This window comes from Ranitomeya variabilis, chromosome 1 (assembly GCF_051348905.1).
Source record: "Ranitomeya variabilis isolate aRanVar5 chromosome 1, aRanVar5.hap1, whole genome shotgun sequence".
NCBI lineage: Eukaryota > Metazoa > Chordata > Amphibia > Anura > Dendrobatidae > Ranitomeya > Ranitomeya variabilis.
The window spans coordinates 303,861,011-303,886,641 of NC_135232.1; the positions used below are offsets into that span (position 1 = coordinate 303,861,011).

Genomic DNA, 25,631 nt, shown 5'->3' on the forward strand with positions numbered 1-25,631 from the left:
AAAATATAACTTTTATTGCATACTAGATGGAGGCCTGATGCTATCGCATGTTACGATGGGGGCAGGCATGCGGTGCTGTTGTTGCCTAATGGCATCTTGTGATAATCTAGTGACTTTTGCATTAGGGAACTCGTGTGCTTGACGCCTACGCTTATATGCATTGCTGTTGCTCTTCAAGAGTCTCATTTGCCCTTTGTTGTCTTCGCTATTGTGCCTTTGCTGCTTTCCTTTCATTGTCATTGGAGTACTTTTTAGGAGGAGCCATGTTGATATTTGCTTTTTAAATAGGTTTTCCCATGAACAAAAGTTCATTTTAAAAATTGTCTGTGTCTGACCGTGTACCGAACATGCCAGAGCTCCTGGGCAGGGGAGGAAGCAAAAGACAATACTGACATTACAGCAGGAGATAGCAGAGGATACATTTTGTGAGGTAAAATATTTTTTAAAAAGTCAGTGAAATATTTTACTTCACAAAATGAATCCACTGTGATCCCCTGCTGTAATGACAGTATTATCTTTTGCTTCCTCCCCTGCCCAGGAGATGTGGTATGCTCCGTACACGGTCAGACACAGTCAATTTTTAAAATGAACTTTCGTTCGTGGGAAAACCCCTTTAATGTGACTGGCTTCCTCTGTCTGTAGACACGTCGCACATCTGCTGCCGGGATCAGCCGAATGATTCACTACGCCTGCGCGTAATTTGCGCAGGCGCAGTAAATCAGACCGCCGTCATCTTTGTGAAGACAGATAGCGGTGGTCACATTAAAACTGCGCATGCACTCCTCCTGTACAAAGATGGCGGCGGTCAGTGAATCGTTCGGCTGATCCCGGCGGTGGCGTCGTCTTCACGATGGTAGTCCGCTGGTGGTACCGCGCAAGAGGCTGCGTGAGTGTGTGATTAGCTCTGTAATTGTGATGATCTGTCATCAAATGATTGGCTCTGTGTTGATTGATCTGTCATCCAATGAATCATTTATGACAGATCAATGGGGGCACAGCTACTCTGCTTTTTTGGTGGATGCAACTGGTCTTGGAGGGCATTGGGAATTGATAAAAAGCCCCTTTACTGGCATGCCTTTGTACTACTGATGATGCCAATGTGTTATATATTAAGGTGGGTATTATTATTTACTCTTTTAACTATGAATGTTGCAGCAGACTTAAATTTATAGTCAGTGAAACATGTTTTGGGGGGTATTAGTACTTACAATTTTACCTTTTATTGACTGGTACTCATAGTGAATAGTGGTGGAGACGACAGACCACAACTGATGTCGGTTTCTGCGCATGTTGTGATATGGATGAGGCTGCCAACACCATGGCAAATTAGAATGCACTTTTGAGCGATATGGATGGTGATAAAATGTGATATTTTTTTTATTATTTTTGTAGTCATAAGCAATAAAACTTGTATTTTAATTAATAGGTAGACTTTATTAGGTCATCTTGTCCACCAAAATGTCAATTTGGTAATGTAAAGATTGAGTAGGAACATGCTCCCAGTTTGATGAGCCATGATGTTGTACTTTGTGGACAGCCTCAGTGAAAATGCACAATGGACGTCTTTCAGATGGATTCGCAATACTTAGCAATATCAGTAGTGATGAAGGTGCTTGATCAAACCCTCATCATGATGGTAAGGCATTTACGGTCCTGTTCTAAATATTGTTTAATGTCTAAAAATGGCATGCAATGTTCTGGCTAGTAATGTCAAGACTATAATCCCTGGACACCAAGTGATTTTACTATATGGGGTTTGTGTCTGTATAGCATTGCCCACAATAGTCTGTAAGATATTATTGGTTCATAAAAATACAACCATAAATTCAATGTGTAATCCACCATAGTGTTTCAGATGAATCCTTTTATGAGCTGCTTATTCTTCCTGCTATCTGAATGGTTCATAAGTCACCGGCCCAGAAGTGACCTAATAATACTGCATTAGGATGACTTATAGAAATGTGAAGTCATCATCCCTAAGTAGAGAAGATGGTGCCAAGCTATTCACTCTGGACCCTTGGCTGTCTGGCAATGAGGCAGTGGCTACAAGGCTGCAGGAGATCTCCAGAGAAGGTCTTTCTTCCATCGGACTTGGAATGAGTCTTAGAAGTCTTCGCCTCGCTCACATGTCTCGCACTTGAACATGAGTGATGCCAAATTAACAACAGCCAAGTTACTTCCATTGTAGGTGGAGACATCTGTAGGCTAGTGTTATTGGTAATGATGAAATTGCGGTGGTCTTTTATTTTGGGCTGTACTCCAAATTCTATGCTGTCTGGATTGACACATACCTTTAAGAGCATCTCTTTACATAGATATTCCTGAATGTTTGGTAGTTGAGGACTCGATGGTTCCTGTAGGTTCTGGATGATGCGTTACCTTTTCTGTCATTATGTGAATATATGATTTACCCCAGAGCACGTAATGTATAAACCTTTTCTTTCCCTCTTTTATATTCTAAATGGTAAAGGTTTATTAATTTCTGCATTTTTTAGGCAGTATTAGTGCAGAACGGTGCTGTAAATGTAATGTCATCTGGCAATTTTCTTGACAGACCTGGTACAAGTCGTAATGGTTTTCTATGTATGTGCAATGTAAATCTTACAGGATATGTTTCTTTCAGCTTGAGTGACAGTTTCTTCATGGTGAAAGGAGCTGCCCTCTTCCTTCAGCAAGGAAATAGCTTCCAAGGACAAAGAAGTCTTCTGCACTTGCACAAGAATGCTGGTACGGGGTGGCCGTAAGGTCAGCAGCTTTCTGAGGGATACGGGCAAGAGGTTGGCTTTGCTACTAATTGTGTTACTTGGATCCCTCGGGGCAGATCACATGCATGCTTGTCAGCGTGACAGATGTTCAAGGACCTAACCTTCTGCATTATCCCATATACTGCTAGCCGACCTCATGGGAAGATGATGTCAGAATTGTCTGAACTGTAGCTAATGCATGGGAGGTCAAGATCAGCAATCTCTTGTTCCCCTCCACTAGGAATGGATATTAATTAAGAAATGTGCATCTTATAAAGCCAATAACCATTATTACTATAGAGTGCAAGTGATTTTTATTTTTATATATTTTATCTAGAGGATATCCCTGTGTGTAAATACTGAGCTCGGCTTCTTAGGTTGACCAGCCAGTCACGATTTTTAGTCTCAGTCCACTCCTCTTCTGGGTTCAGTCTGCAAAAGAAAGAAAGAGCTCCCATTTATTTCAACATATGACATGTGAAAGGGGGCTGGCTGACTGGTTCAATATAATAGCTAAGCGAGCTCCTGTTTCTGTCTCTGCATATACACAGCTTAATATCTGATCTATGAGCCAATTAAAAATTACATAGTCTGGCTTATGAATGGAGAATCCATGCATGTAGATGCATACATAAAAATAAAGCCCCCCCCCCCCCCCATACACTTTAGATGGCTGCCAGCTGAACGATCGGCCAAACCGCTATCTCACTCAACTTTCCTGTACACGGGAACTTTTGCTCGGCCCAGTGCTCTTGTGCTGTTTTTGAAAGAGTTGGTGCCAGACATCTTTGGCGGCACCTTTTCTAAGGGAGAACAAAAGGATTAGCTCTAGAAATTGAATATGTCAGATCTTTATCTGCCCAGAAAATGTTTATACATACAATACCGGTCAATTGTGTGGACACACCTGTTCAGGCACTGGTTTTCTTTGTTCTGATTTGAATGTGCACATCCTAGATTCAGGTTGGCAGCAAAACTACAAATGACCACATGTAGAAATAAGCCATAAAGAAATGTGTGAGAAGCAAATCAGACTGTGTTGTACTTTTGGATGGTGCCCTCTACAGCTCTTACCTTACAGCTCTTACCTTACTCTAACAGCTGTACACCCCTTTGGCATTCTCTCAAGCAGCTTCTTCAGGTAGAGACCTGGAATGGCTTACCAACAGGCTTGAAGGAGTTCCAAGACATGTTGAGCACTAGTTGCTGCTTCTCCGTCACTCTGTTGTCCAACTCCTCTCAAATTATATTGGTTGGGTTAAAGTCGGATGATTGTGAAGGCCATGTCATCTCACACATCACTCCGTAACTCTCCTTCTTGGCCACATAGCCTTTACATAGCTTGAAGGTGTCTTTTGGGTCATTGTTTTGTTGCACCGCAATGATGGTCCTACTAAGTGTAAACTAGATGGGATGGTGTGTCATTGCAGAATGCTGTAGTAGCCATTCTGGGTAAGTGTGCCCTGAATTTGGAATAAATAACCAACAGTGTCACCAGCAAAGCACCCCAATGCCCATTATATTTCCCTCTTCATACTTCAAGGTGTGCACCACACATGTAGATAACATACGTTCACCTTTTCTGCCTTTCATAAAGACATTCCTTTTAATACTAAGAAACTCAAATTTTGACTTGTCAGACCACAGTACAGATTTCCAATAATCTAATGTACAGTCTTTGCTGTGCTTGGCTCAAGTCTTTTTTTTCTAGTTTAAGTTGTCAGTAGTGGCTTCTTTGTAGCAATTCAACCATAAAGTCCTGCTTTTGTCAGTATTTCATGGGCAGTTGATGTTATGTGTTTGCCATTTCATGTCTGTGCATCATTTATGAGGCGTGTTATCTTAGGTGCTCTGAGGCAGATAACTCTGATGAACTTACCTTCTGCAGCAGAGGTAATTCTTGGTCTTCCTTTCCAAAAGCAATCCTCATGAGAGCCATTTTCATGACTGCATTTGAGAATACCTTCAAAATTCTAGCAATTTACCAGATTGAATGACATTCATATCTTAAAGTAATAAACTGTTGTTTCTCTTAGGCTTCTTTCACACTTCTGTCTTCCAAATCTGCACAGGATCCTTCAAGACGTTGAAATGACGGATCCTGTGCAGATTGTGGAAAACGTGTGCACTGGGCCCGTCTTTCTGACGGACCCGTCGATGCTATGTGCACCTGTTGTGTATGCGTCTTCGCAGCAGTTTTCCGCTGCGAAAACGCATACACAACACAAACCAGGTTAAAAAAAATAAAAAATCGCAGTATTCTCACCTACCGACGTCCCGCAGAGCGATGCTCCCGGCAGCTAGCGTTCCTAGTAATACATTGCGACTTCTCGTGAGATTTTGCAATGTATTACTAGGACCGCTAGCTGCCGGGAGCAACGGTGACGCTGCGCGGGACATCGGTAGGTGAGAATATTGCGATTTTTAAAAATTATTTTTAACATTATATCTTGTTACTATTGATGCTGCATAGGCAGCATCAATAGTAAAAAGAGAGCGAGCGAGAGAGAATTTCCCTGATGGGAAATTCTTGCACGCATGCTCAGTTTGAAAAGACAAGACCTGTCGCTGGATTCCTGCTTTTCACAGTCAGCGACGCATCCTGCGCCCATAGGCTTCCATTGTAGCCAGTGACGGGCAGCGCAGGATGAGTCGATGACCGATTTTCCGACGTGCAGAAAAAACATTCCTCTGAACGTTTTCTCTGCCCAACGGACCGTTTTTTTACGCAGGATCCAGTGCACGATGGATGGTCACAATCCGTCGCTAATACAAGTCTATGAGAAAATGCAGGGTCCTGCATTCTCAAGAATCGACGGATTGTGACGGGAGCTGAAAGACGGAAGTGTGAAAGAGGCCTAAGTTGAGTGGTTCTTGCCATATTTTGACTTAGAAGAGTTGTGGAATAGAGATCATGTCTGCACAACACATCTGTTGGTTGCAAACAGTTTCTGAAGGCCAGTGAATCTAGAAATAAACTCTTGACGAGTCATTCCTGTTCATTGCAAGAAAGCCAAGGGGGGGGTGTAAATCTGTTATCAGATGAAAAGAGGTGCTTTTGAGAAATCTTAAGATTTAATATGTATTCTGGTTTGTTTCAAAAGTGTTTCTTAGTCTGTTTCCATGTGTATTTCATGCCTGTATCCTAAATCTACAATGTGCACATTCCAATAAGAACAAGGAAAACCACTGCATAAACAGATGTGTCCAAACTTTTGACCATTAATGGACATGAAGATGCTATGTATGATGATTTCTTTTTCTCCCCAGGTAATCTTCCTCAGCATCTTCAGGTTATGATCAATCTTCTTCGGTGTGAGGATCGCATCAAACTAGTAAGTCGTTGCTTCAAAATGAGTGTTGAGCTGAGATTGAGGCGATCATTCTGATCAGTGGTATGGTTAAGACGAATCTGACTTCCCTAAGACTCAAATTAAAGAGTTTGTTCAGTGTAAAATGAAAATTCTGCAGTCACTCCATTACTCTCGGGCAGAATCCGCCTAGTGGGCGTGGTCACTTGTACGGAGTGAGGCCACGCCCACTAGACAGCTTCTGCTTGGGAGTATGCATATCCCATACATCACCGCCGTTCCTGGCGCAGAAACCAGCGAGTCTTTGCAGCGCACAGTGTGTATGCTGGGGGAATTCAAAAGTCTGCAGTCACATGGCGTGACTGCAGACTTTTCATTTTAGGACAGACAACCCATTTAAACCATTTACAAAATCATAGTGGTGAATTAGCCCCTATCAAAATAATACGTGTAGTCAGCATCGGACTGGGTTGGCAAAGGTCTACCAGTAACATTAATTATTGGGGCCCACAATTCAGCTACATGCAAAAATAACCTGAGCCTAGTACACAAATATATTTTTGCTTCTATATAATATCAATTTGGCTAGCTTATTTAATGAATGATTAGATGATACCTTTTCCTGCTTATTGTGAATCAAGTGTAATAGCACTACTTATTAGCAATTCTTCATAGGGCCTACCAGAGGATTCTTCGGTTCTCCTGTAGGCCAGTCCAAGCCTGCTTGTAGTGCAGACTTAACTTGAAGCTTTTTTATCAGATAAGTACATAAATATCCGCCCTCTGAATTACAATCCTCCGTACCTCTCATTATAATGAGTGACCGTGCTCTCTTTGGAGCACTGCCTGCATTCAATCCGCAGCCCTAAAACTGACACTGCAGGAGCCGATCACACACACTTGTGTGCAGGTGCATTTTTCTTGCTCTCCTGTTAGGCTTCTTTCACACTTCAGTTGTTTGGCGTCAGTTTGAATCTGCCGTTTTCGTCAAATAGCGGATCCGCCATTTTTTTGGGGCGGATCCGCTATTTTCCCATAGACTTGCATTAACGACGGATTGTGGCGGATGGTCGTCCGTTCCATCCGCCATGTGAGATTTGGCGGACGTCATCTACACATAGACGGACATTATAACGTTTTTTGTCTGCGCCGAAATGGCGGTTCGCGACGGATCCGTCGCGGCCGCTATTCCATAGAATGGCCGTCTATGGGCGACGGATCCATCGCGACCGTCATTTCGGCGGATCCGTCGCCCCAATCCGCTTTTTCAATTGCGCATGCTCCAAAAAGTAAATACTTTTCCCAGACAACCCCCAAGTAACGGATCCGTCAAAAAAACGGATCCGTTAGAACCGTTTTCTCAACAATTGTGACGGATCTGTCACTATGTCGGAGCAGACTGACGCCAAACAACTGAAGTGTGAAAGAAGCCTTAGCTTTGGCCACCTGCTACTGTGTGATTGTGCAGCTAGCGGATGCTGCAGACAGGAGATGGATCACATGCGCACACTCTGTGTGTGCTCACTGCTTCTTGTCTGTGTGTGGAGGTCTGATTCATTTCAGGCAGAGCACCACAGCGAGTGCTGTGAATTAATAAAAGGGATGGTGCAGAGGATTGTAATTGACAGGCTGAAATGGTGATCTGAGCTCTAGGCCATGCCAAGGTTACACTGAAGCCCCCTCGTTTGCATTTTAAATATAACATTTTTATATAAAACATAATAAGGAAAGTCTACACTACTAGTGTGATGTAGGGGGCTAAGTCCCCTATACGAATGTAGAAATGGTTTATTTTGGCGATGATAGACTCCCTTTAAAGAGATTGACCTACAGAGCTTTATTCATGTACAGCAATACATGAAAGGTCTCACCTACTGGAGGCTGCAGTGTAAAGAGATTTGCTCCAAGCAAATGATCAGAGCTCCAACCCCTGAATAAGTATGTTGAAAATAATTCCTAAATAAAGTAAAATGCTATTGTTATACACTTACATTGTAACTATTGCCAAGATTTCTCAAATGCTACAAGTAATCATTGAAGACTTTGGATCTAATGCATATTCGTGTTAAAATTACCGTTTCAGACTTCTCGTTTTCATCTCGTTTCCTTCCTCTACTAACTAACCAATACTAATATTGCAATTTCCTTGGGTGGCTCAACCATAGCTCCAAAACAGTACGTTCGTGGTCTTGGGTCACTCGCTCATGTCATATGCACCTTAAAAACTTTTACTTATTCGTTCTTGCCTGGGCTACTGCAACTCTCTTGTAATCGGTCTTCCTCTTACCAAACTTTCTCCTATCCAATACATCTTGAATGCTACAGCCAGGGTTGTATTTCTGTCCAGCGCTTCAGTGATGCCTCCACTTTGTGCCAGTCATTGCACTAGTTACCCATCCGCTACAGAGTACAATATAAAATGATCACACTGACCCACAAAGCTCTCCACAGTTCTGAAACCTCATACATCTCCTCCCTCATCTCTATCACTCTACCTTTCCTTCTGTTCTGCAGCTAATTTAAGACAGCCTCCTTAATCTGAACCTCAACTGCCTTTTCCAAGACTTTTCTTGTGCTGATTAATACCTAGCCCCACATTTTAAGCATCCTTTAAAAACATATCCTATTACCTCACTTCACTAATCTAAGGGTACCGTCACACAGTGCCATTTTCATCGCTACGACGGCACGATTCGTGACGTTGCAGCGTCGTATAAGTATCGCTCCAGCGTCGTATACTGCGGTCACACGTTGCAATACATGGCGCTGGAGCGATAATTTCATGACGTATTTGCGATGTAGAAGCCCGTTGGTTACTGTGCGCACATCGTATACAACCTGTGTCACACAATGCAATCATGCTGCCACAGTGGGACACTAGACGACGAAAGAAAGTTTCAAACGATCTGCTACGACGTACGATTCTCAGCGGGGATCCGGATCGCAGTAGCGTGTCAGACACAGCGATATCGTAAATGCATCGCTGGAACGTCACGAATCGTGCCGTCGTAGCGATCAAAATTGCACTGTGTGACGGTACCCTAACTCTTGCCTGTTCCCCCTTTTTAAATGTTTCTCAGAATGAAGTTCCTCCTATTCATCTGTGTCATCTTCCCAATAGCACTTGGTAAAAGTACTTGAAAAGGTACTGGCCGATAATCGGATCAAGCATCTTTATTTGAAAACCCAGAGTTATTATGATGGTTCCTGTACCATACACGACTCACACTTTTTGCCTATTGTGCCCCCCCCCCCTTATTTCTTTATAGACTACAAGCTTGAGAGCAGGACCCTCACTCCTCCTGTATCTGTTGAGTCATGTGTTGCTCAATAATGTCTTTATTGTCTGTACATGTCCTTGCTTAATTGTAAAGTGCAGCGGAATATGGTGGCGCTCTATGAATCTGGGCCTATATCTATCTATTGACTTTACGAAGCCTAAACGTACAATTTGGACTAATGATAAATGGAGAATATGAGCTTTGTGTCTTCATAGATGGTAGGTGGTCCTGAGTTTTGCTCTGGGGCAACTGGAATGCGATAGCTAATATAATGTCTTTGATAATGCTGTTATGTTATCATCTTACAGTATTGATGACTTATCTTGCATCTTTTAAAATAGTTTTTTCCTTCTTTGGCATAAAGGTAAAGTGAAATTGTGTTACTGCTAAATATAAGAGCATCTGTTACTGAGAAAGCCTGGACTATCGTCCTGGACCAACAGATGGTGACAGATGCTCTTTAACCCATTATGTTGCATGTATTTATTAGACACCTCTACAATAGTGCTATGTTTGTTCTATTATTTTAGGTTGTCCGTCTAGAGAGCAGCTGGTCAGATCGTGTACGCTACATGGTGGTGGTCTACAGTAATGGACGTCAGGACACAGAAGAGAATATTCTACTTGGGGTAGATTTCTCCAGTAAAGAAAGGTAATTATTTATTATTATTATTATTATTATTATTATTAAAACCGTTATAAATCGGGACACTAAAGCAATCACCCGGCCCGGGATATGTGAAATACAGGCTTTTCAACCTACTCATGGATATCACTTGAACAATACCCTCCAGACTTAACAAATTGTACCACAAGGGAAGAGAAAATCCCAGTCTAGAAGAGAATACCTACGAGTGCAACTATCGTGAAAAGGGCCTGTTTGGCCGAAACGCGTTGACACTCACAGGTTGCTCTTATGTAATAAAAGAAATCTTGTTTGCATTCAAAAGGATTGTGCAATTGATATTTATTCTATATAGTCTGAGGGACCTCACCAATCCCCTCAATTGGCACCTCCGATAGTGAAAAACCTCAGTGTGCACGCCAATATCTACTTTACATAAACTGGGATTCGTTATTTAGAACATGTTTCTACTTGATAGGAAATGGATGTATCATATCTCGCTTACAAAAAAAATTGCAGCTCAATCTTTTAAACTCCTTACACAACAGATTTAAAAAGGAAAATTGAACATGGAAACTTCACACCTTGCCATCTTCTCATTTGGCCAAGATACCCGAACAATGCTGAATTCTAATAGTACCAAGACATATATTGTTCGTTTACGTACTTTAGGAAATGGCATAATGGAGAAAACTACGGTATCTACAGCCTATAATTGTAACCCAAAGCATTTGTCATTAAAAGGGTTTACTTACTAAGGTTTGCTTAGCTCCATTAAAATAAACCCCCCCCATGCTCTCCTCCTGTGCCAGTGGCTTTCCAGCGGTGTCGACACTCGCGTTCCCAGCATTCACTTGCGGTTATGACACGTGAGCCCTACATCTAGTCAGCTCTGGCGTCCCTATCCCCACCTAAATAATCAAGAGCAAGTGACCGGCCACCTGCAGCTCTCACTTCCTCTTGATTAGGTAGACCTTCAAAGGCAAGGACAATGACTCCAGGATTGATTGAGTGCAGTGCACACATGTCATAACTGCACCTGGGACCCGGGAACGCGAGTGCCGACACCCTTGGAATGGAGCCGAAAGGGGACGTGAGTATAAGTGGTTTTTCATGGGGGCAAAAATTCAGATGGAGAAGGGGTTGTACTAGTAGTGGACATTTAGCTATGTCATCCTGAGCTTACATATGACTCTTTATTGGCATCAACAATCAAGAAAAGAAGAGAGTCCAGGCTTGTGGTAATCACAAAATGAATAAAATCATATTCGTTTTATTAAATACAATTTACAAAATATCTAAAAACACAACAGACACAATCCGATTAGCAGGTAAAGGAAATTTACGTGGTTTGGTTTCTAACCTCCCCTTCCTTCTCCCATACAAGTGAAGAAAAGTAACAAGCACATGATAACAAATAAGTATCAAGAGAACGGTACCATAATAGACCAGTTAATGTCCTGAAAGGGAAGTGAAACCTAAGTAAATACTATAGTAGCATGATACAACATTGGATCACCCACCAAAAGCACGTTTCGCCTTGTGTCTTTACAAGAGTATTCTAACTAGGAACATTTCTTGTTTGTTCACAGGATAGGTGATAAATAAATGCTAGAACCTTCAACAGTCACTAAACAGAGCTCCTCCTCGCCAAAAGTCAGGGGCTCGGGATTTCAGCTTTAGTGATCATAGGAGTCCTTTATCACGTCCTTTTACATTCCATATACTGACATCACCATTATTATTGACTGACATTGTTAGCTGATTCTTTCATTTAGCAAAGTAGGAGTCATTTATGTTTCGTGTTGAGCAGACGCCGTCATGCTGTCTGAATAGCCCCAACCAGCGCAGACAGTTGGCACAAGGAGTCAGATTATTCATTCCTCGCTTCCTCTTGCTCACACTTTTTAAGGGATACAACCCAGGTGATATACATTTAGAAATTCTCAGAGATTCAATCGTTAAAATATGAGCAAGGTTAATCTTCATTTTCAGCTAGACCGTGTTCAGCCATGATTTTCTGAATCTAACAAACTCTTGATCGCAGATGTTCCCCCTGTTCTTTCCTCCTTATAGTAAAAGTTGCACTATTGGCATGGTCCTGCACTTGTGGAGCGACACCACCATACGTTTGGATGGAGATGGGTAAGTGACCGCAGCCAGCATGCAATCATTGCATTTTATACAGACGTCGGGGATGATAAATGTGTTTTAACCCACAGAGATTGTAGGATTGTGATACGATCTCTCACCAGGCGTGTATCATCTCATAGTAGTGACTATTAAAGGTTTTGTGAGATAAGAAAACCTTTAAAGAAACCCTCCCATCAACGTTTTTATCCTCTTAATACAAGGTGGGCCATTTATGTGGATACACCTAAATAAAATGGGAATGGTGGTGATATCAACTTCCTGTTTGTGGCATATTAGTATATGGGAGGGGGAAAACTTTTCAAGATGGGTGGTGACCATGGCGGCCATTTTGAAGTTGGCCATTTTGGATCCAACTTTATTTTTTTCCAATGGGAAGAGGGTCATGTGACACATCAAACTTATTGAGAATTTCACAAGAAAAAACAATGGTGTGCTTGGTTTTAATATAACTTTATTCTTTCATGAGTTATTTACAAGTTTATGACCACTTCTAAAATGTGTTCAAAGTGCTGCCCGTTGTGTTGGATTGTCAATGCAGCCCTCTTCTCCCACTCTCTACACACTGATAGCAACATTGCAGAAGAAATGCTAGCACAGGCTTCTAGTATCCGCTGTTTCTGATACTGCACATCTCGTATCTTCACAGCATAGACAAGTGCACCACAACACTATTTGGGCATCAGGTTCGAGCATTCCTACATGAACAGTTTCCTGGAAAGTGGATTGGTCTCTCATGACCAGCTGAATGGCCACCAAGGTCTCCCGATCTGACCCCCTTAGACTTTTATCTTTGGGATCATCTGAAGTCAATTGTCTATGCTGTGAAGATACGTGCAGCACTTTGAACACATTTTATAAGTGGTCATAAACTTGTAAATAACTCATGAAAGAATAAAGTTACTTTAAGGCTATGTGCACACTCTGCGGATCCGCAGCGGTTTTGACGCTGCGGATCTGCAGCTGTTTTCCATGAGTTTACATTACCGTGTAAACCTATGGAAAACAAAATCCGCAGTGCACATGCTGCAGAAAAAAACGCATGGAAACGCCGTGGTTTACATTCCGCAGCATGTCAATTCTTTGTGCGGATTCCGCTGCGGTTTACACCTGCTCCTCTATAGGAATCCGCAGGTGTAAAACCGCAGGTGGAATCCGCACAAAAACGCGGTAATTCCGCAGTGAATCCTCAGTGCGGTTTACCTGCGGATTTACAAAAGCAGGTGCAGAAAAATCTGCAGACATCCCACCTACGTGTGCACATACCCTAAAACCAAGCACACCATTGTTTTTCTTGTGAAATTCTCAGTAAGTGTGATGTCACATGACCCTCTTCCCGTTAAAAAAATAAAGTTGGATCCAAAATGGCCAACTTCAAAATGGCCGCCATGGTCACCACCCATCTTGAAAAGTTTTCCCCCTCCCATATACTAATGTGCCACAAACATGAAGTTGATATCACCAACCATTCCCGTTTTATTTAGGTGTATCCATATAAATGTCCCACCCTCTATACTGCAGTCATCATATTATATGGCACTGTGTACTTAAAATTGCTCATTTTTCCCTTCTACCCAGTTAATTCTTCTCTTTTCCATTAGGTCTATGACATCACATGATTAAAAATGACCTAGCTGAATCCCTCTAACCCCTATGTAGAAACAGGAGGTCAATTTTCCCTGTATGACTCATGAGTCGCTGCAAAAGTTCCTGTCGGGGAGGAGGAGCAGCTGGGTCAGGAGTTGAAGAGGGAAATTTTAAATGCAAGAACAAGAGACGTCCTGTTTCTACATAGAGCAGAGAAAAGAGAAGAATTGTTCTGGGTAGAAAAGTAAAATGAGCAATTGTAACTACACAGTGTAATATAATATGATGATTTCAATATATTAAGAGGATAAAAACTTTAATGAGAGTGCTTCTTTAAGTTAGTCATGGCAATATCATTTTTCATGAGAGCCTTCAACCGGCTGCACAGATAATTCTTAAGAAAAAAAAAAAAAGTCCTATATGTGTAAAAATGATTACAAAACCAAGTTATAAAAAAGGCAAAAAGGACTTTTATCACTGTTTATTCATAAAAACTGCCTGGTCACGAAGTCCCAAAAATAAGTGGAAATTCCGCTACTCATTCATTATTGCCGCTTTCTCTCCTGTAGAGAGGTTGAGATGATGAACTGATGATGATGATGAACTGTCCATCTCTGCACTCCACCACATTATACAGATTGGATGGTCTTTCGGTTTCTAGAGTTATAATATTATGTCTCTAAATGGACAAATACTATATATTTTTTTGTAATCACATGATTTTTTTTGTATTTGCTTTTAGGGGGTTTAGTGTCAACACTGCTGGAAGAACTCATGTGTTCAAACCAGTGTCGGTCCAGGCAATGTGGTAAGTGACTGTAATATCATTTTCTTCACCCTTTACTTTTATTACTAAAGGACTCGTAATCCTGTTGCCATGTAGTCCTCCATATTCATGTGCTCTGTGTAACCCCACCACTGATTGGCAGCTTTCTGCCTATGCACAGTGTACACAAAAATCTGTTGTGTGAGTGTGGTTATACAGAGCTCAGCATTCGGAGAACTGGTAAACCTTCAGCAGGTAACATTGCTGCACCAACCAGCCCAGTAACTGATACATCGCTGGAATCAGGGTCTCTTCCCCTACATCATGGTGTTCTGATGCTGGAAATGGAGCAGCTGAGACCTGGGACCGAAGTTGAGATCTTCAAATTGGGACATCTTTCTTGATTAAACTGGAAATTGTAATTTAATTTCACTTGCAGATTATTATTATTTTTTTTTTTGAAAGTGAACAATGCCTTTACCTTCCACTGTGCCCATCAGTTTACATTAGTGTAATACATTGAACCATTTTCTATTTTTCTGGCAAAAATTACAGAATTTGATGCAGATGTGAACCTAGCCAGATCATATATTTATTTTACAGATTGGTAACCTTGATAATTACCATTACAGTGTGAGGTTTGTCGAACAGAAGTGTTTGGCTTGTGTAATGTAATCTACACATAGGAACCAGCACTTTATGGAGCAGAAGCCTAGCAGACATGGGGGAGGGGGTGATTGCACTGATAATTGCTTGGTGTAGACAGTAGGTTCACATTTGCCTGTGATAAGGGGAATAGCCTGAAAGCAAAGGGCGGATAGCAGCCACTGCTTCCAGTTGTGCTGCCATATGGTAAGCCGTAATGCGTTTTTGTATGTAATGGTTATTGCCTCCTGTTTCCTCTTGGAATGTGTATCCTTACATGACTCTGCATCTAACAGGTCAGCACTTCAGATCCTCCACAAGGCCTGTGAGGTCGCCCGACGACACAATTACTTTCCTGGGGGACTTGCACTTGTCTGGGCCTCCTACTATGAGAGCTGTATTGGCTCTGATCAAAGCTGCATCAATGAGTGGAATACCATGCAGGACCTGGAGTCCACTCGGCCAGATTCTCCCATCCTCTTTACGGAGAAGTGAGTTTTCATAGGAAACAAGACGTTCCTTTCTAGCAAATGTTCATTTTAGATCACATTTCTAGAAGTGCTCGTTTCAGTTGTAGTGGGGTAATGGCTTAGAGGAATTCTTCATCCTTTTGTGGTTCTTTCTTGCTTCTCTAACATCTTGTCTGTTGTAGACCTAGTGAAGGAGAAAAGACCGAATGGGTCATAAAAGCAACACTGAGAAGCATCATGATGAGCGAAGACTTGGAGAATGTGACCTGCAAAGAGGTGAGGTTCTTAAAGAAGGCTACCATTTCACCAATATGCTTTACAGCTTGTAAATTACTTTCTGATCCTTGTCTTATTTAGATCCGGAATGAGCTGGAAAAGAAGTTAAGCTGCAATTTGAAGGAGTACAAGGAGTATATAGACAATGAAATGTTACTAATCCTTGGGCAGATGGATAAAGCTTCTCTAATCTTTGATTACCTTTACCTGGTATGAGGAAAACGTGGTATAAATACATTCAGTAGCCAGATTCGGTTGATCATCATTCAGTCCATGTGTGTGCAGCATCTTTGGGTCAAAAAGAGTCATGTAGTGTTAAGCTACGATTGACTTATTGAACTCTTGGCCGAAATGTGGAAGCGATGTTCATATACTAAGTTTCACCTTGAGCAACAGACCCCCTAGGTAGCAAAACTTGTCAAAATAAAAGGCATGTACAAGGGGTTGTTGCCTCTTTTTAAAGAGGTTTTTTTTTTTCATTTTGCAACAGAAGACTTGAGGCCATATCCCACCGGTTATGGTTGCAATCCTTTGACCATTCTTTTTTTTAACTCCTTAACCCCATAAAATTGCCGCCTTTGGCAGATTATAGTTTTTTTTCACACAAAGTAGTGATCTAAGTGGTGGCGTGCGTATGTTTTATGCATGTGGTACATAACATTTCCCTAGATGATATTATTAGAATGTCACATGCTGTGTGGGTGAGTCTCGGACAAGTAAGTGTTTGAAAGCAAAAGGAGAAAATGGTGAATACGTCATTTATTTAATATTTTGGGAAGAGATGGCATTGATCTGGTTCACTGGGCTTTGTGTTTTAGGGTTCTGAGTGGAACGCATCAAACTTGGAAGAGTTGAATAACGCAGGGTGAGTATAACCAAATTAATTTGTTTGGCTGCTTTATGCTTGCAGTGAAACATTAGTGTACAGTTAATGCTGCTCCTATTATTAGTGAATATCAGAGGTACAGCTGCCAATTATTATTTCCGTATACACATACAGTGAGGAAAATAAATATTTGATACACTGCTGATTTTGAGTTTCAGCTCCCTCTAAAGATTTTCTATTGGGTTCAGGTCTGGAGACTGGCTAGGCCACTCGAGGCCCTTGAAATGCTTTTTACAGAACCACTCCTTAGTTGCCCTGGCTGTGTGTTTCAGGTCATTGTCACGCTGGAAGACCCAGCCAAAACTCATTTCATTGCTCTAACTGAGGGAAGGAGGCTGTTGGCCAAAATCTTGCAATACATGACCCTATCCATCCACCCTTCAATATGGTGCAGTCATCCTATCCCCTTTCCAGAAAAGCACCCCCAAAGTTTGATGTATCTCCCACCATGCTTCATGGTTGGGACGGTGTTCTTGGGCTTGTTACTCATCCTCCTTCTTCCTCCAAACATGGCAAGTGGAGTTGATACCAAAAAGTTCTATTTTGATCTTATCTGACCACATGACCATCTCCTGTGCCTCCTCTGGATCATCCAGATGGTCATTGGCGGTCTTCAAATGGGCCTGGACATGTGCTGGTGTGAGCAGAGGGACCTTGTGTGTCCTGCAGGTTTTTAATCCATGACGGTATAGTGTGTTACTAACGATAATGTTTGAGACTGCGGTCCCAGCTCTCTTCAGGTCATTGACCAGGTCCTCCTGTGTAGGTCTGGGCTGATTGCAGACCTTTCTCAGAATCATCCTTTTGACAGACCTCTTTTGGTTCTTCCATTTCCAATAATTGTGCCAATGGTTGTTGCCTTCTCAAGCTGCTTGCTTATCGTCCTGTAGCCCATTCCAGCCTTGTGAAGGCCTACAATTTTGTCCCTGGTGTCCTAAGACAGCTCTTTTGGTCTTGGCCATGGTGGAGAGGTTGGAGTGTGATTGATTGATTGAGTGTGTGGACAGGTGTCTTTTATACAGGTAATGAGTGCAGAGTAGGAGGGCTTCTTAAAGATAAACTAACAATACTTATTTCATGCAATAAAATACAATTTAATTATTTAAAAATCATAAAGTGTGACTTTCTGTTTTTTATTTTAAGATTCTGTCTCTCACAGTTGAAGTGTACCTATGATAAAAATTACAGACCTCTCCATTCTTTGTAGATGGGAAAACTTGCAAAATTTGCCGTGTACCAAATACTTATTTTCCCCACTGTAGTTTCTTACCATCTACAGAGCGCCTTTGGAGTCGCATGCTACTTTGCATCATCTCTAACACTCATTCTTGACAACAAATACCAGTATTCTCTTGACAATAAAGCAGAGTCCCATATAGACCATTAATTACAGCGCTCGACAACTGCTATTGAAGGCACTTCTCGCAAGAAAATGCATTAAGAGCTGGAATTTTGGATTTAATAATATAAGGATACATTGAATATGGGTCATGGAATGTTATTTGAAAAACTGAAGCTCTAAATTACATATCTAGTCATAAACTATAATTGGAGAGATATTTGAGAAATACTACTTAATGGTGTGATTGATCTTTAGGTTGTTATACAGGAGATTCCTGGAAAAGATTCTATATAATTTTGCTTTGAAAAAAATTGAATGGGTTAGGGAGATTGGGGTATAAATCTTAATATTTGTCTATTCTGTATATTTATATACAATTTGTTTAAGTTTTAATAAAATATGTAAAATGTTCAAGTGGTTAATAAAAAAAATAGTATGATTTGTATATTGGCTTTCTTGGCATAAAAATGAAGATTTCTGAGCATATAAGTACAGACATGAGTATAAGCGCCTATTTTACTGTATTACGGCAGCTTGTAGCTTATATATAAATAGGATATCATTTATTTGACTGAGGATGCAATGATAATATTTTTTTGTCATTCCAGGGTTGGCTACATACTGAATGTGACCAGGGAAATAGACAACTTTTTTCCGGGCCTTTTTGCTTATCATAATATCCGAGTATATGATGAAGAATCCACTGACTTATTGTCACACTGGAATGATGCCTATAACTTTATCAATAAAGCAAAGTTAGTATTGCTTTACACTTGTATAGTGGTGCAAACACAATGCAGGAAATTTACTAAGCTAAATATTCTAGAATCCTGGCTGATTTTACATCAAGAGGTTGGGATACATACCATGTGGCAGATTTCTCACGGATATCAGAAGCTTTTTGCGCCACACTAAGCAGTGCTTATTGACGCTGGCTTAAATAAAAGGATTCAAATTGTACCAATATTTTAGCTCAGGTTGTTGGCATAAAATAGCATAAGGAAATGTGTCCAGCAAGATGCACCAAATTTATCATACAGCTTGAACCACTATGAAAAATGTGGCACGTCTGCCTGAATAGTCAAGTTTTAGAGGAACATGTCATGTTGAAAATGGTATCTGATCTACAGGTAGGATGTTATACAGAGTAAGACAATAATAAATCTGCACCAATCAGCTTGTCCATAGCGTAGGTGGAAAGCGTTTGCTTGTTGGCGCTTCCTCCACTGTGATCCCCACTGATCACTAACATGAGTGTCCTGAGCCCATGGTCACAAGAGCGAAGTGTCAGCTCTTCTCCTCCAGGAATACCTGAAAAAGTCAGTTATAAAGTCTGTAGACCAAAGTGTTACATGACATGGAGAATGACGTGTTGTTGGAACATTACATGAGCATTATGACTTTTAATTTTGTTATTTTGCCAACAGAAAAAATCACTCCAAGTGTCTGGTGCATTGCAAAATGGGAGTCAGTCGCTCAGCTTCCACAGTAATTGCTTACGCAATGAAGGAGTATGGCTGGTCCATGGAGAAAGCATATAATTACGTGAAACAGAAACGCAGTGTAGCAAGACCAAATGCAGGCTTCATGCGTCAACTCTTAGAGTATGAAGGAATCCTTGATGCCAGGTGAATTGAACTCCTCTTTTGTGTAGCAAATGCATTTTTACTGTGAGTCTTTACTCTACATAAATTATACTGATTAATAAATGTAGAAGTGGAAGTGATCTCCCACTGAAACCTGCGACGCAGTACGCATGCGGGACTACAGCGCAATTTACTTGTATAGGTCTGTGGGAGTGGATAGAGTGGTGGGCACCATGCACATTTCCAATTCATATACACTGCAGATATGGGAGTCCTGTTACTGTGATCTCGGCAGTCCCAGTCATCAGACTTCCACCGATCAGCTGTTTTCATCTCTGGATTAAGTCGAATGTGAACAGGGCTGAACAGTGGCGTTCTGTTCACTGAGTAGTGTCCGTTGTCAAGAACTCCTTTTAATTTCAACAGGAGACTGAGCTGAAGCACCTGAGAATGACATTATATAGTGCACATTGGGCTCTGTATAGTGTTAACGATCAGCCAAGTGTCGGCCCCCCACCAATCTGTTGTTAATCACCTATCCTGAAAATATCATCAAAATCATGCGCCTACATTTCCCCTTTTAGGTATGCTGAGTGGTAGGTGGCCAGCATATGCCAAAAGAACCCAAGGTACCCCTTGGATATATTCAGCTTATGTGCCAGAAGGTGTCCCAAAGCAAACATGGAACACATTTGACCCATGGGGTGTGGGCAGAACTAAGTTTGCGGAAAAATAAAAAAGACTAAAAGTCGTAAGAGGAGATGTAGTAGAATCATGGATTGCCGTAATGGTTTACCTTAGTTTTGATTATAAAAAAAAAACCCTCACAGGTCAACATTTAAACTTCAGATTTCTTTGTATACTTTGCATATAAAAGAAGCTGTCAATCAGCAATGGGGGCCAGAGCTCATGAATATCAAGAACCACATAGCAGTAGTATTTGTGGTTCTTGATATTCATGAGAGGACTAGCAGAGCTGCAGCAGATAGGCCTAGTAAATAGTTTAGTTCTGGAATCAAAACCTATGCTTATACTATATATATATATATATATATATATATATATATATATATATATATATATATATATATATATATATATATATATATATATGTGTGTGTGTGTATGTATATATATATATATATATATATATATATATATATATATATATATATATATATATATATATATATATATATATATATATATATATTATATTATATTCCAGATAAATTAACCACATTTTTTGTTCTTATTTTTAATATTAGTAAACAGCGACACAATAAACTATGGAAGAAGCACGTAGAACAAGTTGAATTTGAGTCAATGTTTCCGTCTGGCTATCAGCCACCTAATCTGGAATCTGACCTTCAATACAGAATAAATGAGGAAGATGAACAGGTTTTACATGAAAGTAGATGTTTAGGGAACCTTCCAGAACCTCATGGCTTTATTGAGCCAACTATGCTGCTGGAAGTCCAAGATCTTGAGCGAGATGCCTTAATAGTAGATGCTCCTTTTCCAGAATCATTCTGCACAGTAGAAACCAAAGACAAAACTTGTAACAAGGCTGGAAGAGATTTAGATCTCCGAGTAAGAAAAAAGTTGGACTTTGAAGACACTTTAAATCCTAAGTACCTTGAAGATGACCTGAGTCCTGGAGAAACTGAGAGACGGAAGCTATCTGCACACATGATGTATTGCAAAGACGATCTGCGTGCTGGCAAGGAATTTTCCAACAATGGCAGCAGTAAGAGAAGCTGTCCAAAAGACAGCGAGGTAAGGATTTCTTCCATTTGTATTTGCAATAATTGCTGGGATAAGAGATTTTCCTTCACAATATTCATATACTGTAACACTTAAGGTGAAGTATACATTTACAAAGTTGAGGTTCATGAAGTAAGTAACATGGATGCAGCTGTGTAATGAAGTAGAAATCAACAACCTCAGATTTGGTCCCAAATAGCTTCTCTAGTGCCCTAAATCGATAACCCATTTAGGACACTTCTTGTATAGAGCACTTTTCAATAGTTATCTCATTATCCAAGACAGTATTATAAAAAGGTAGCTCCTATTTATTTAGATATCAGTAGATCCACCATTTACAATAGTTGATGGTCACAGCTTACCTGCTCCTCCTTCCTGCACATTGACACTTTCTGAGATCACAGAGCATACCTAGAAAACTCCCCCATAGACGCAAATGAACATCTCCTGCCCATTGCTTTGGTCGGTGTAGCTGCTGTAAAGTATAGTACTGAATTCCGTTAACGGCAGCCCAGGCAAGATGGCTACCCCGATAAGAGATGTAAACAAAATAAGATAAGAAAAATCAACCTCTAGAAAATAAATAAAAAAAATTTAATTATAATATGGTTTTAATGAGGAAAAACATACATAATTGATACCCTTCCTGTGATTAACCTATATATCCTTCCAAAGTTGAAAAGGCCAAGGCAAAATTGTGTATTATAAGTAATGTATTGATCATTTCATGTAACAACATACATAAAGACTTTTTTTATTTTTATGATGCTCTATTTCATTCTTCTACCTAGAATTGTTCTTTGATTTTGTAGGAAGATGCCATATTTGGAATCCTCAGCAAGGTCAAACCACCATATCCATCTTGTACGGACTGTATGTATTCCGAGTCACGGGACGAATGCCAGGATTTGGATACAACTGGCACACCTGAAGCACCCGCTGTTTGCACTCAGCCAGCACTATTACAACACATGACTTCAGCAGTTTTGGACAGGATGCATGGACACAAACTAGTTAAATCCACACCATTGCAAACCGATTACAGAGATTCAGTTACAATGCATGAAACTAGTGGTCAAGAATTCTGTGAAGACTCAAAAAGAGATCTCAAGCAGGCGAAAGATCTGAAATATTTATTTTTCAGCAAGGACTTGGAAAAACCTATTATGCCTAGCTACTTGATGCAACACCAAGAATCTATTATTCAGCTTCAGAAAGCTGGTTTGGTCAGAAAGCATACCAAAGAACTGGAACGTCTCAAGGGCGAAGGCTCTTCTGCACTTAAAGAGAGTCCTTTAGAAAAGACAGAGAGCCCTAAACCTGAGACTGCACCGCCACTCACTGTTCAGTCTATCAAAGAACAGGCGGACAGTGATCCATCGGATAGCATGTTTCCCAAGACATCTACTCCATTCTTCTGCAAAACTGATTTGATAAGTAGCTATACAAAGGACTTCCTGAAGACCATCTGCTACACGCCAACATCGTCTTCAATAAGTTCTAATCTCACCCGCAGTTCGAGCAGTGACAGCATCCACAGTGTCCGTGGCAAGCCTGGCCTAGTCAAACAGAGGGCGCAAGAGATCGAAACTCGCATGCGCCTAGCTGGTCTTACTCTTTCTTCACCTCTTAAGAGATCCCACTCACTAGCCAAATTGGGAAGTCTCAATTTTTCCACTGATGATTTATCATGTGACCCTGACACTTTCCAAAGCTCTGAGTGCAAGAGCCCAAGGCTAAGAGACCATCTTGTCTGCACGGACACTCCTTCGTCATCATCAACATTGGAAACTCCATCCGGTCACATGGAGTCTAATAATTCATCAGTGACTGAGACAGACTTTTTATCAAATGTTAATTTTATTGTTTGTCCGATGTAAATGTAATGGGCAGATTTGTTTGTGACCAATATTTTGTTGCTTTTATACCCATTGCAGATTTACTTGATTAACTGTGCACATAATATTACTGCGTTCTTTGCGAATGTTTTTTTTCCTTATTTTTTTGTATTGTGGATTTATTTCTATTTTTATTGTTATTGCCAATTAAGGTACTGTTTTTGTATTTAAGTTACTTTTGGACTGGGTACCACAATATTGTTACAATTTGTAGACAAAGAATGACTAATATATGTATAAATATATGCTGCAATTCACTTTTACTGAATGCTACCTCCATTTATTTTAGTGAGGCTTTATCAAGGCACAATGATATACAGTGCTGTACAATTAAAGAGAATATGCTGCCAGATTACACCCTGGCCTTTTATTTGCGTAGTATGTTGCATTATGCTTGTTATGTAATTAGTTGCATCCTAATAGATAACAATCACCTTTATTAGGAATTAATCCAACATGATAAGAAAGTTTAAAAAAAGGGGGGTAAATGTGGCTTGGCCCACCGATCCAGGACATAGATAAACAGGAAAAAGTACAAAAAATGCAGCCCCAATAGAACGTACAGGACTCAAGACTACATATACTGAGGCCATTGAGTTCCTTAAACAAGGGCACAACAGAGATCTTCAATATCCCACAGTGGGTAATGCACAGTATATATCAGTAATAAATGTACGCACAGAGAAGTCACATAATTAATAGTGAAAATCTAGAAGAGGTGAGGAAGGGTACCCCCAAAGCACTTTTTGCGTTAGCTTCTTCCCAGTGTACATGTATGTGTGTATATACAGATAGGTCCATATATATTTGGACAGAGACAACATTTTTCTAATTTTGGTTATAGACATTACCACAATGAATTTTAAACAAATCAATTCAGATGCAGTTGAAGTTCAGACTTTCAGCTTTCATTTGAGGGTATCCACATTAAAATTGGATGAAGGGTTTAGGAGTTTCAGCTCCTTAACATGTGCCACCCTGTTTTTAAAGGGACCAAAAGTAATTGGACAATTGACTCCAAGGCTATTTCATGGACAGATGTGGGCAATCCCTTCGTTATGTCTTTCTCAATTAAGCAGATAAAAGGCCTGGAGTTGATTTGAGGTCTCGGCGGAGCTTTGGTGGATCCCGGTGGGTGAGTATAGAACTATTTTTTATTTTAATAATTTTTTTTTTAACAGGGATATGGTGCCCACACTGCTAAATACTGCGTGGGCTGTGTGATATACTGCGTGGACTGTGCTATATACCACATGGGCAGTGTTATATACTGCGTGGGCTGTGTTATATACTGCGTGGGCTGTGCTATATACTACGTGCCCTGTGTTATATACTGCATGGGCTGTGTTATATACTACGTCGCCTGTGTTGTATACTGCGTGGCTGCTATATACTGCATGGGCTGTGTTATATAGTACGTGGCCACTGTTATATATTGCGTGGCCTGTATTAACGCATCGGGTATTCTAGAATATGTATGTATGCATATAGCAGCCACATAGTATATAGCACAGGCCACGTACTATTTGTCTGCTATATACTACATCCCTCCTATATACTACGTGGCCTGTGCTATATACTATGTGGCTGCTATATACATACATACATACTGTACATACTGTATTCTAGAATACCCGATGCGATAGAATCGGGCCACCATCTACTATGTGTGTGTGTGTGTGTGTGTATGTATATATATATATATATATATATATATATATATATATATATATATATATATATATATATATATATATATATATGTGTGTGTACAAGTATATATGTGTGTGTATGTGTATATGTATGTATGTGTGTGTATGTGTATGTATATATGTATATATATATATATTGGGGCAAAAAAGTATTTAGTCAGTCAGCAATAGTGCAAGTTCCACCACTTAAAAAGATGAGAGGCGTCTGTAATTTACATCATAGGTAGACCTCAACTATGGGAGACAAACTGAGAAAAAAAAATCCAGAAAATCACATTGTCTGTTTTTTTAACATTTTATTTGCATATTATGGTGGAAAATAAGTATTTGGTCAGAAACAAAATTTCATCTCAAAACTTTGTAATATATCCTTTGTTGGCAATGACAGAGGTCAAACGTTTTCTGTAAGTCTTCACAAGGTTGCCACACACTGTTGTTGGTACGTTGGCCCATTCCTCCATGCAGATCTCCTCTAGAGCAGTGATGTTTTTGGCTTTTCGCTTGGCAACACGGACTTTCAACTCCCTCCAAAGGTTTTCTATAGGGTTGAGATCTGGAGACTGGCTAGGCCACTCCAGGACCTT

At 40.5% G+C, this 25,631-nt stretch overlaps 1 protein-coding gene across 3 annotated transcripts in view; it reads left to right on the top strand.

Moving 5' to 3' along the window:
* The window catches only part of SSH1 (slingshot protein phosphatase 1), a 40,314-nt gene extending 16,722 nt beyond the window's left edge, over nt 1–23,592 (top strand). For 2 of the 3 annotated variants that reach the window (XM_077296155.1, XM_077296146.1), the window contains exons 3-15: nt 2,624–2,727; nt 6,015–6,079; nt 9,867–9,988; nt 12,038–12,106; nt 14,442–14,507; nt 15,407–15,601; nt 15,763–15,856; nt 15,938–16,066; nt 16,675–16,721; nt 18,693–18,839; nt 19,512–19,712; nt 20,939–21,449; nt 22,250–23,592. In XM_077296155.1, the coding sequence (XP_077152270.1) occupies nt 2,643–2,727; nt 6,015–6,079; nt 9,867–9,988; nt 12,038–12,106; nt 14,442–14,507; nt 15,407–15,601; nt 15,763–15,856; nt 15,938–16,066; nt 16,675–16,721; nt 18,693–18,839; nt 19,512–19,712; nt 20,939–21,449; nt 22,250–23,317 (2,799 nt within the window). In that variant the 5' untranslated portion in view covers nt 2,624–2,642 and the 3' untranslated portion in view covers nt 23,318–23,592. Of the gene's footprint in view, nt 1–2,623; nt 2,746–6,014; nt 6,080–9,866; nt 9,989–12,037; nt 12,107–14,441; nt 14,508–15,406; nt 15,602–15,762; nt 15,857–15,937; nt 16,067–16,674; nt 16,722–18,692; nt 18,840–19,511; nt 19,713–20,938; nt 21,450–22,249 lie in introns of those variants that run through there. The other variant, XM_077296163.1, reaches the window with a different exon arrangement.
* Nucleotides 23,593–25,631: the final 2,039 nt, after the last annotated feature.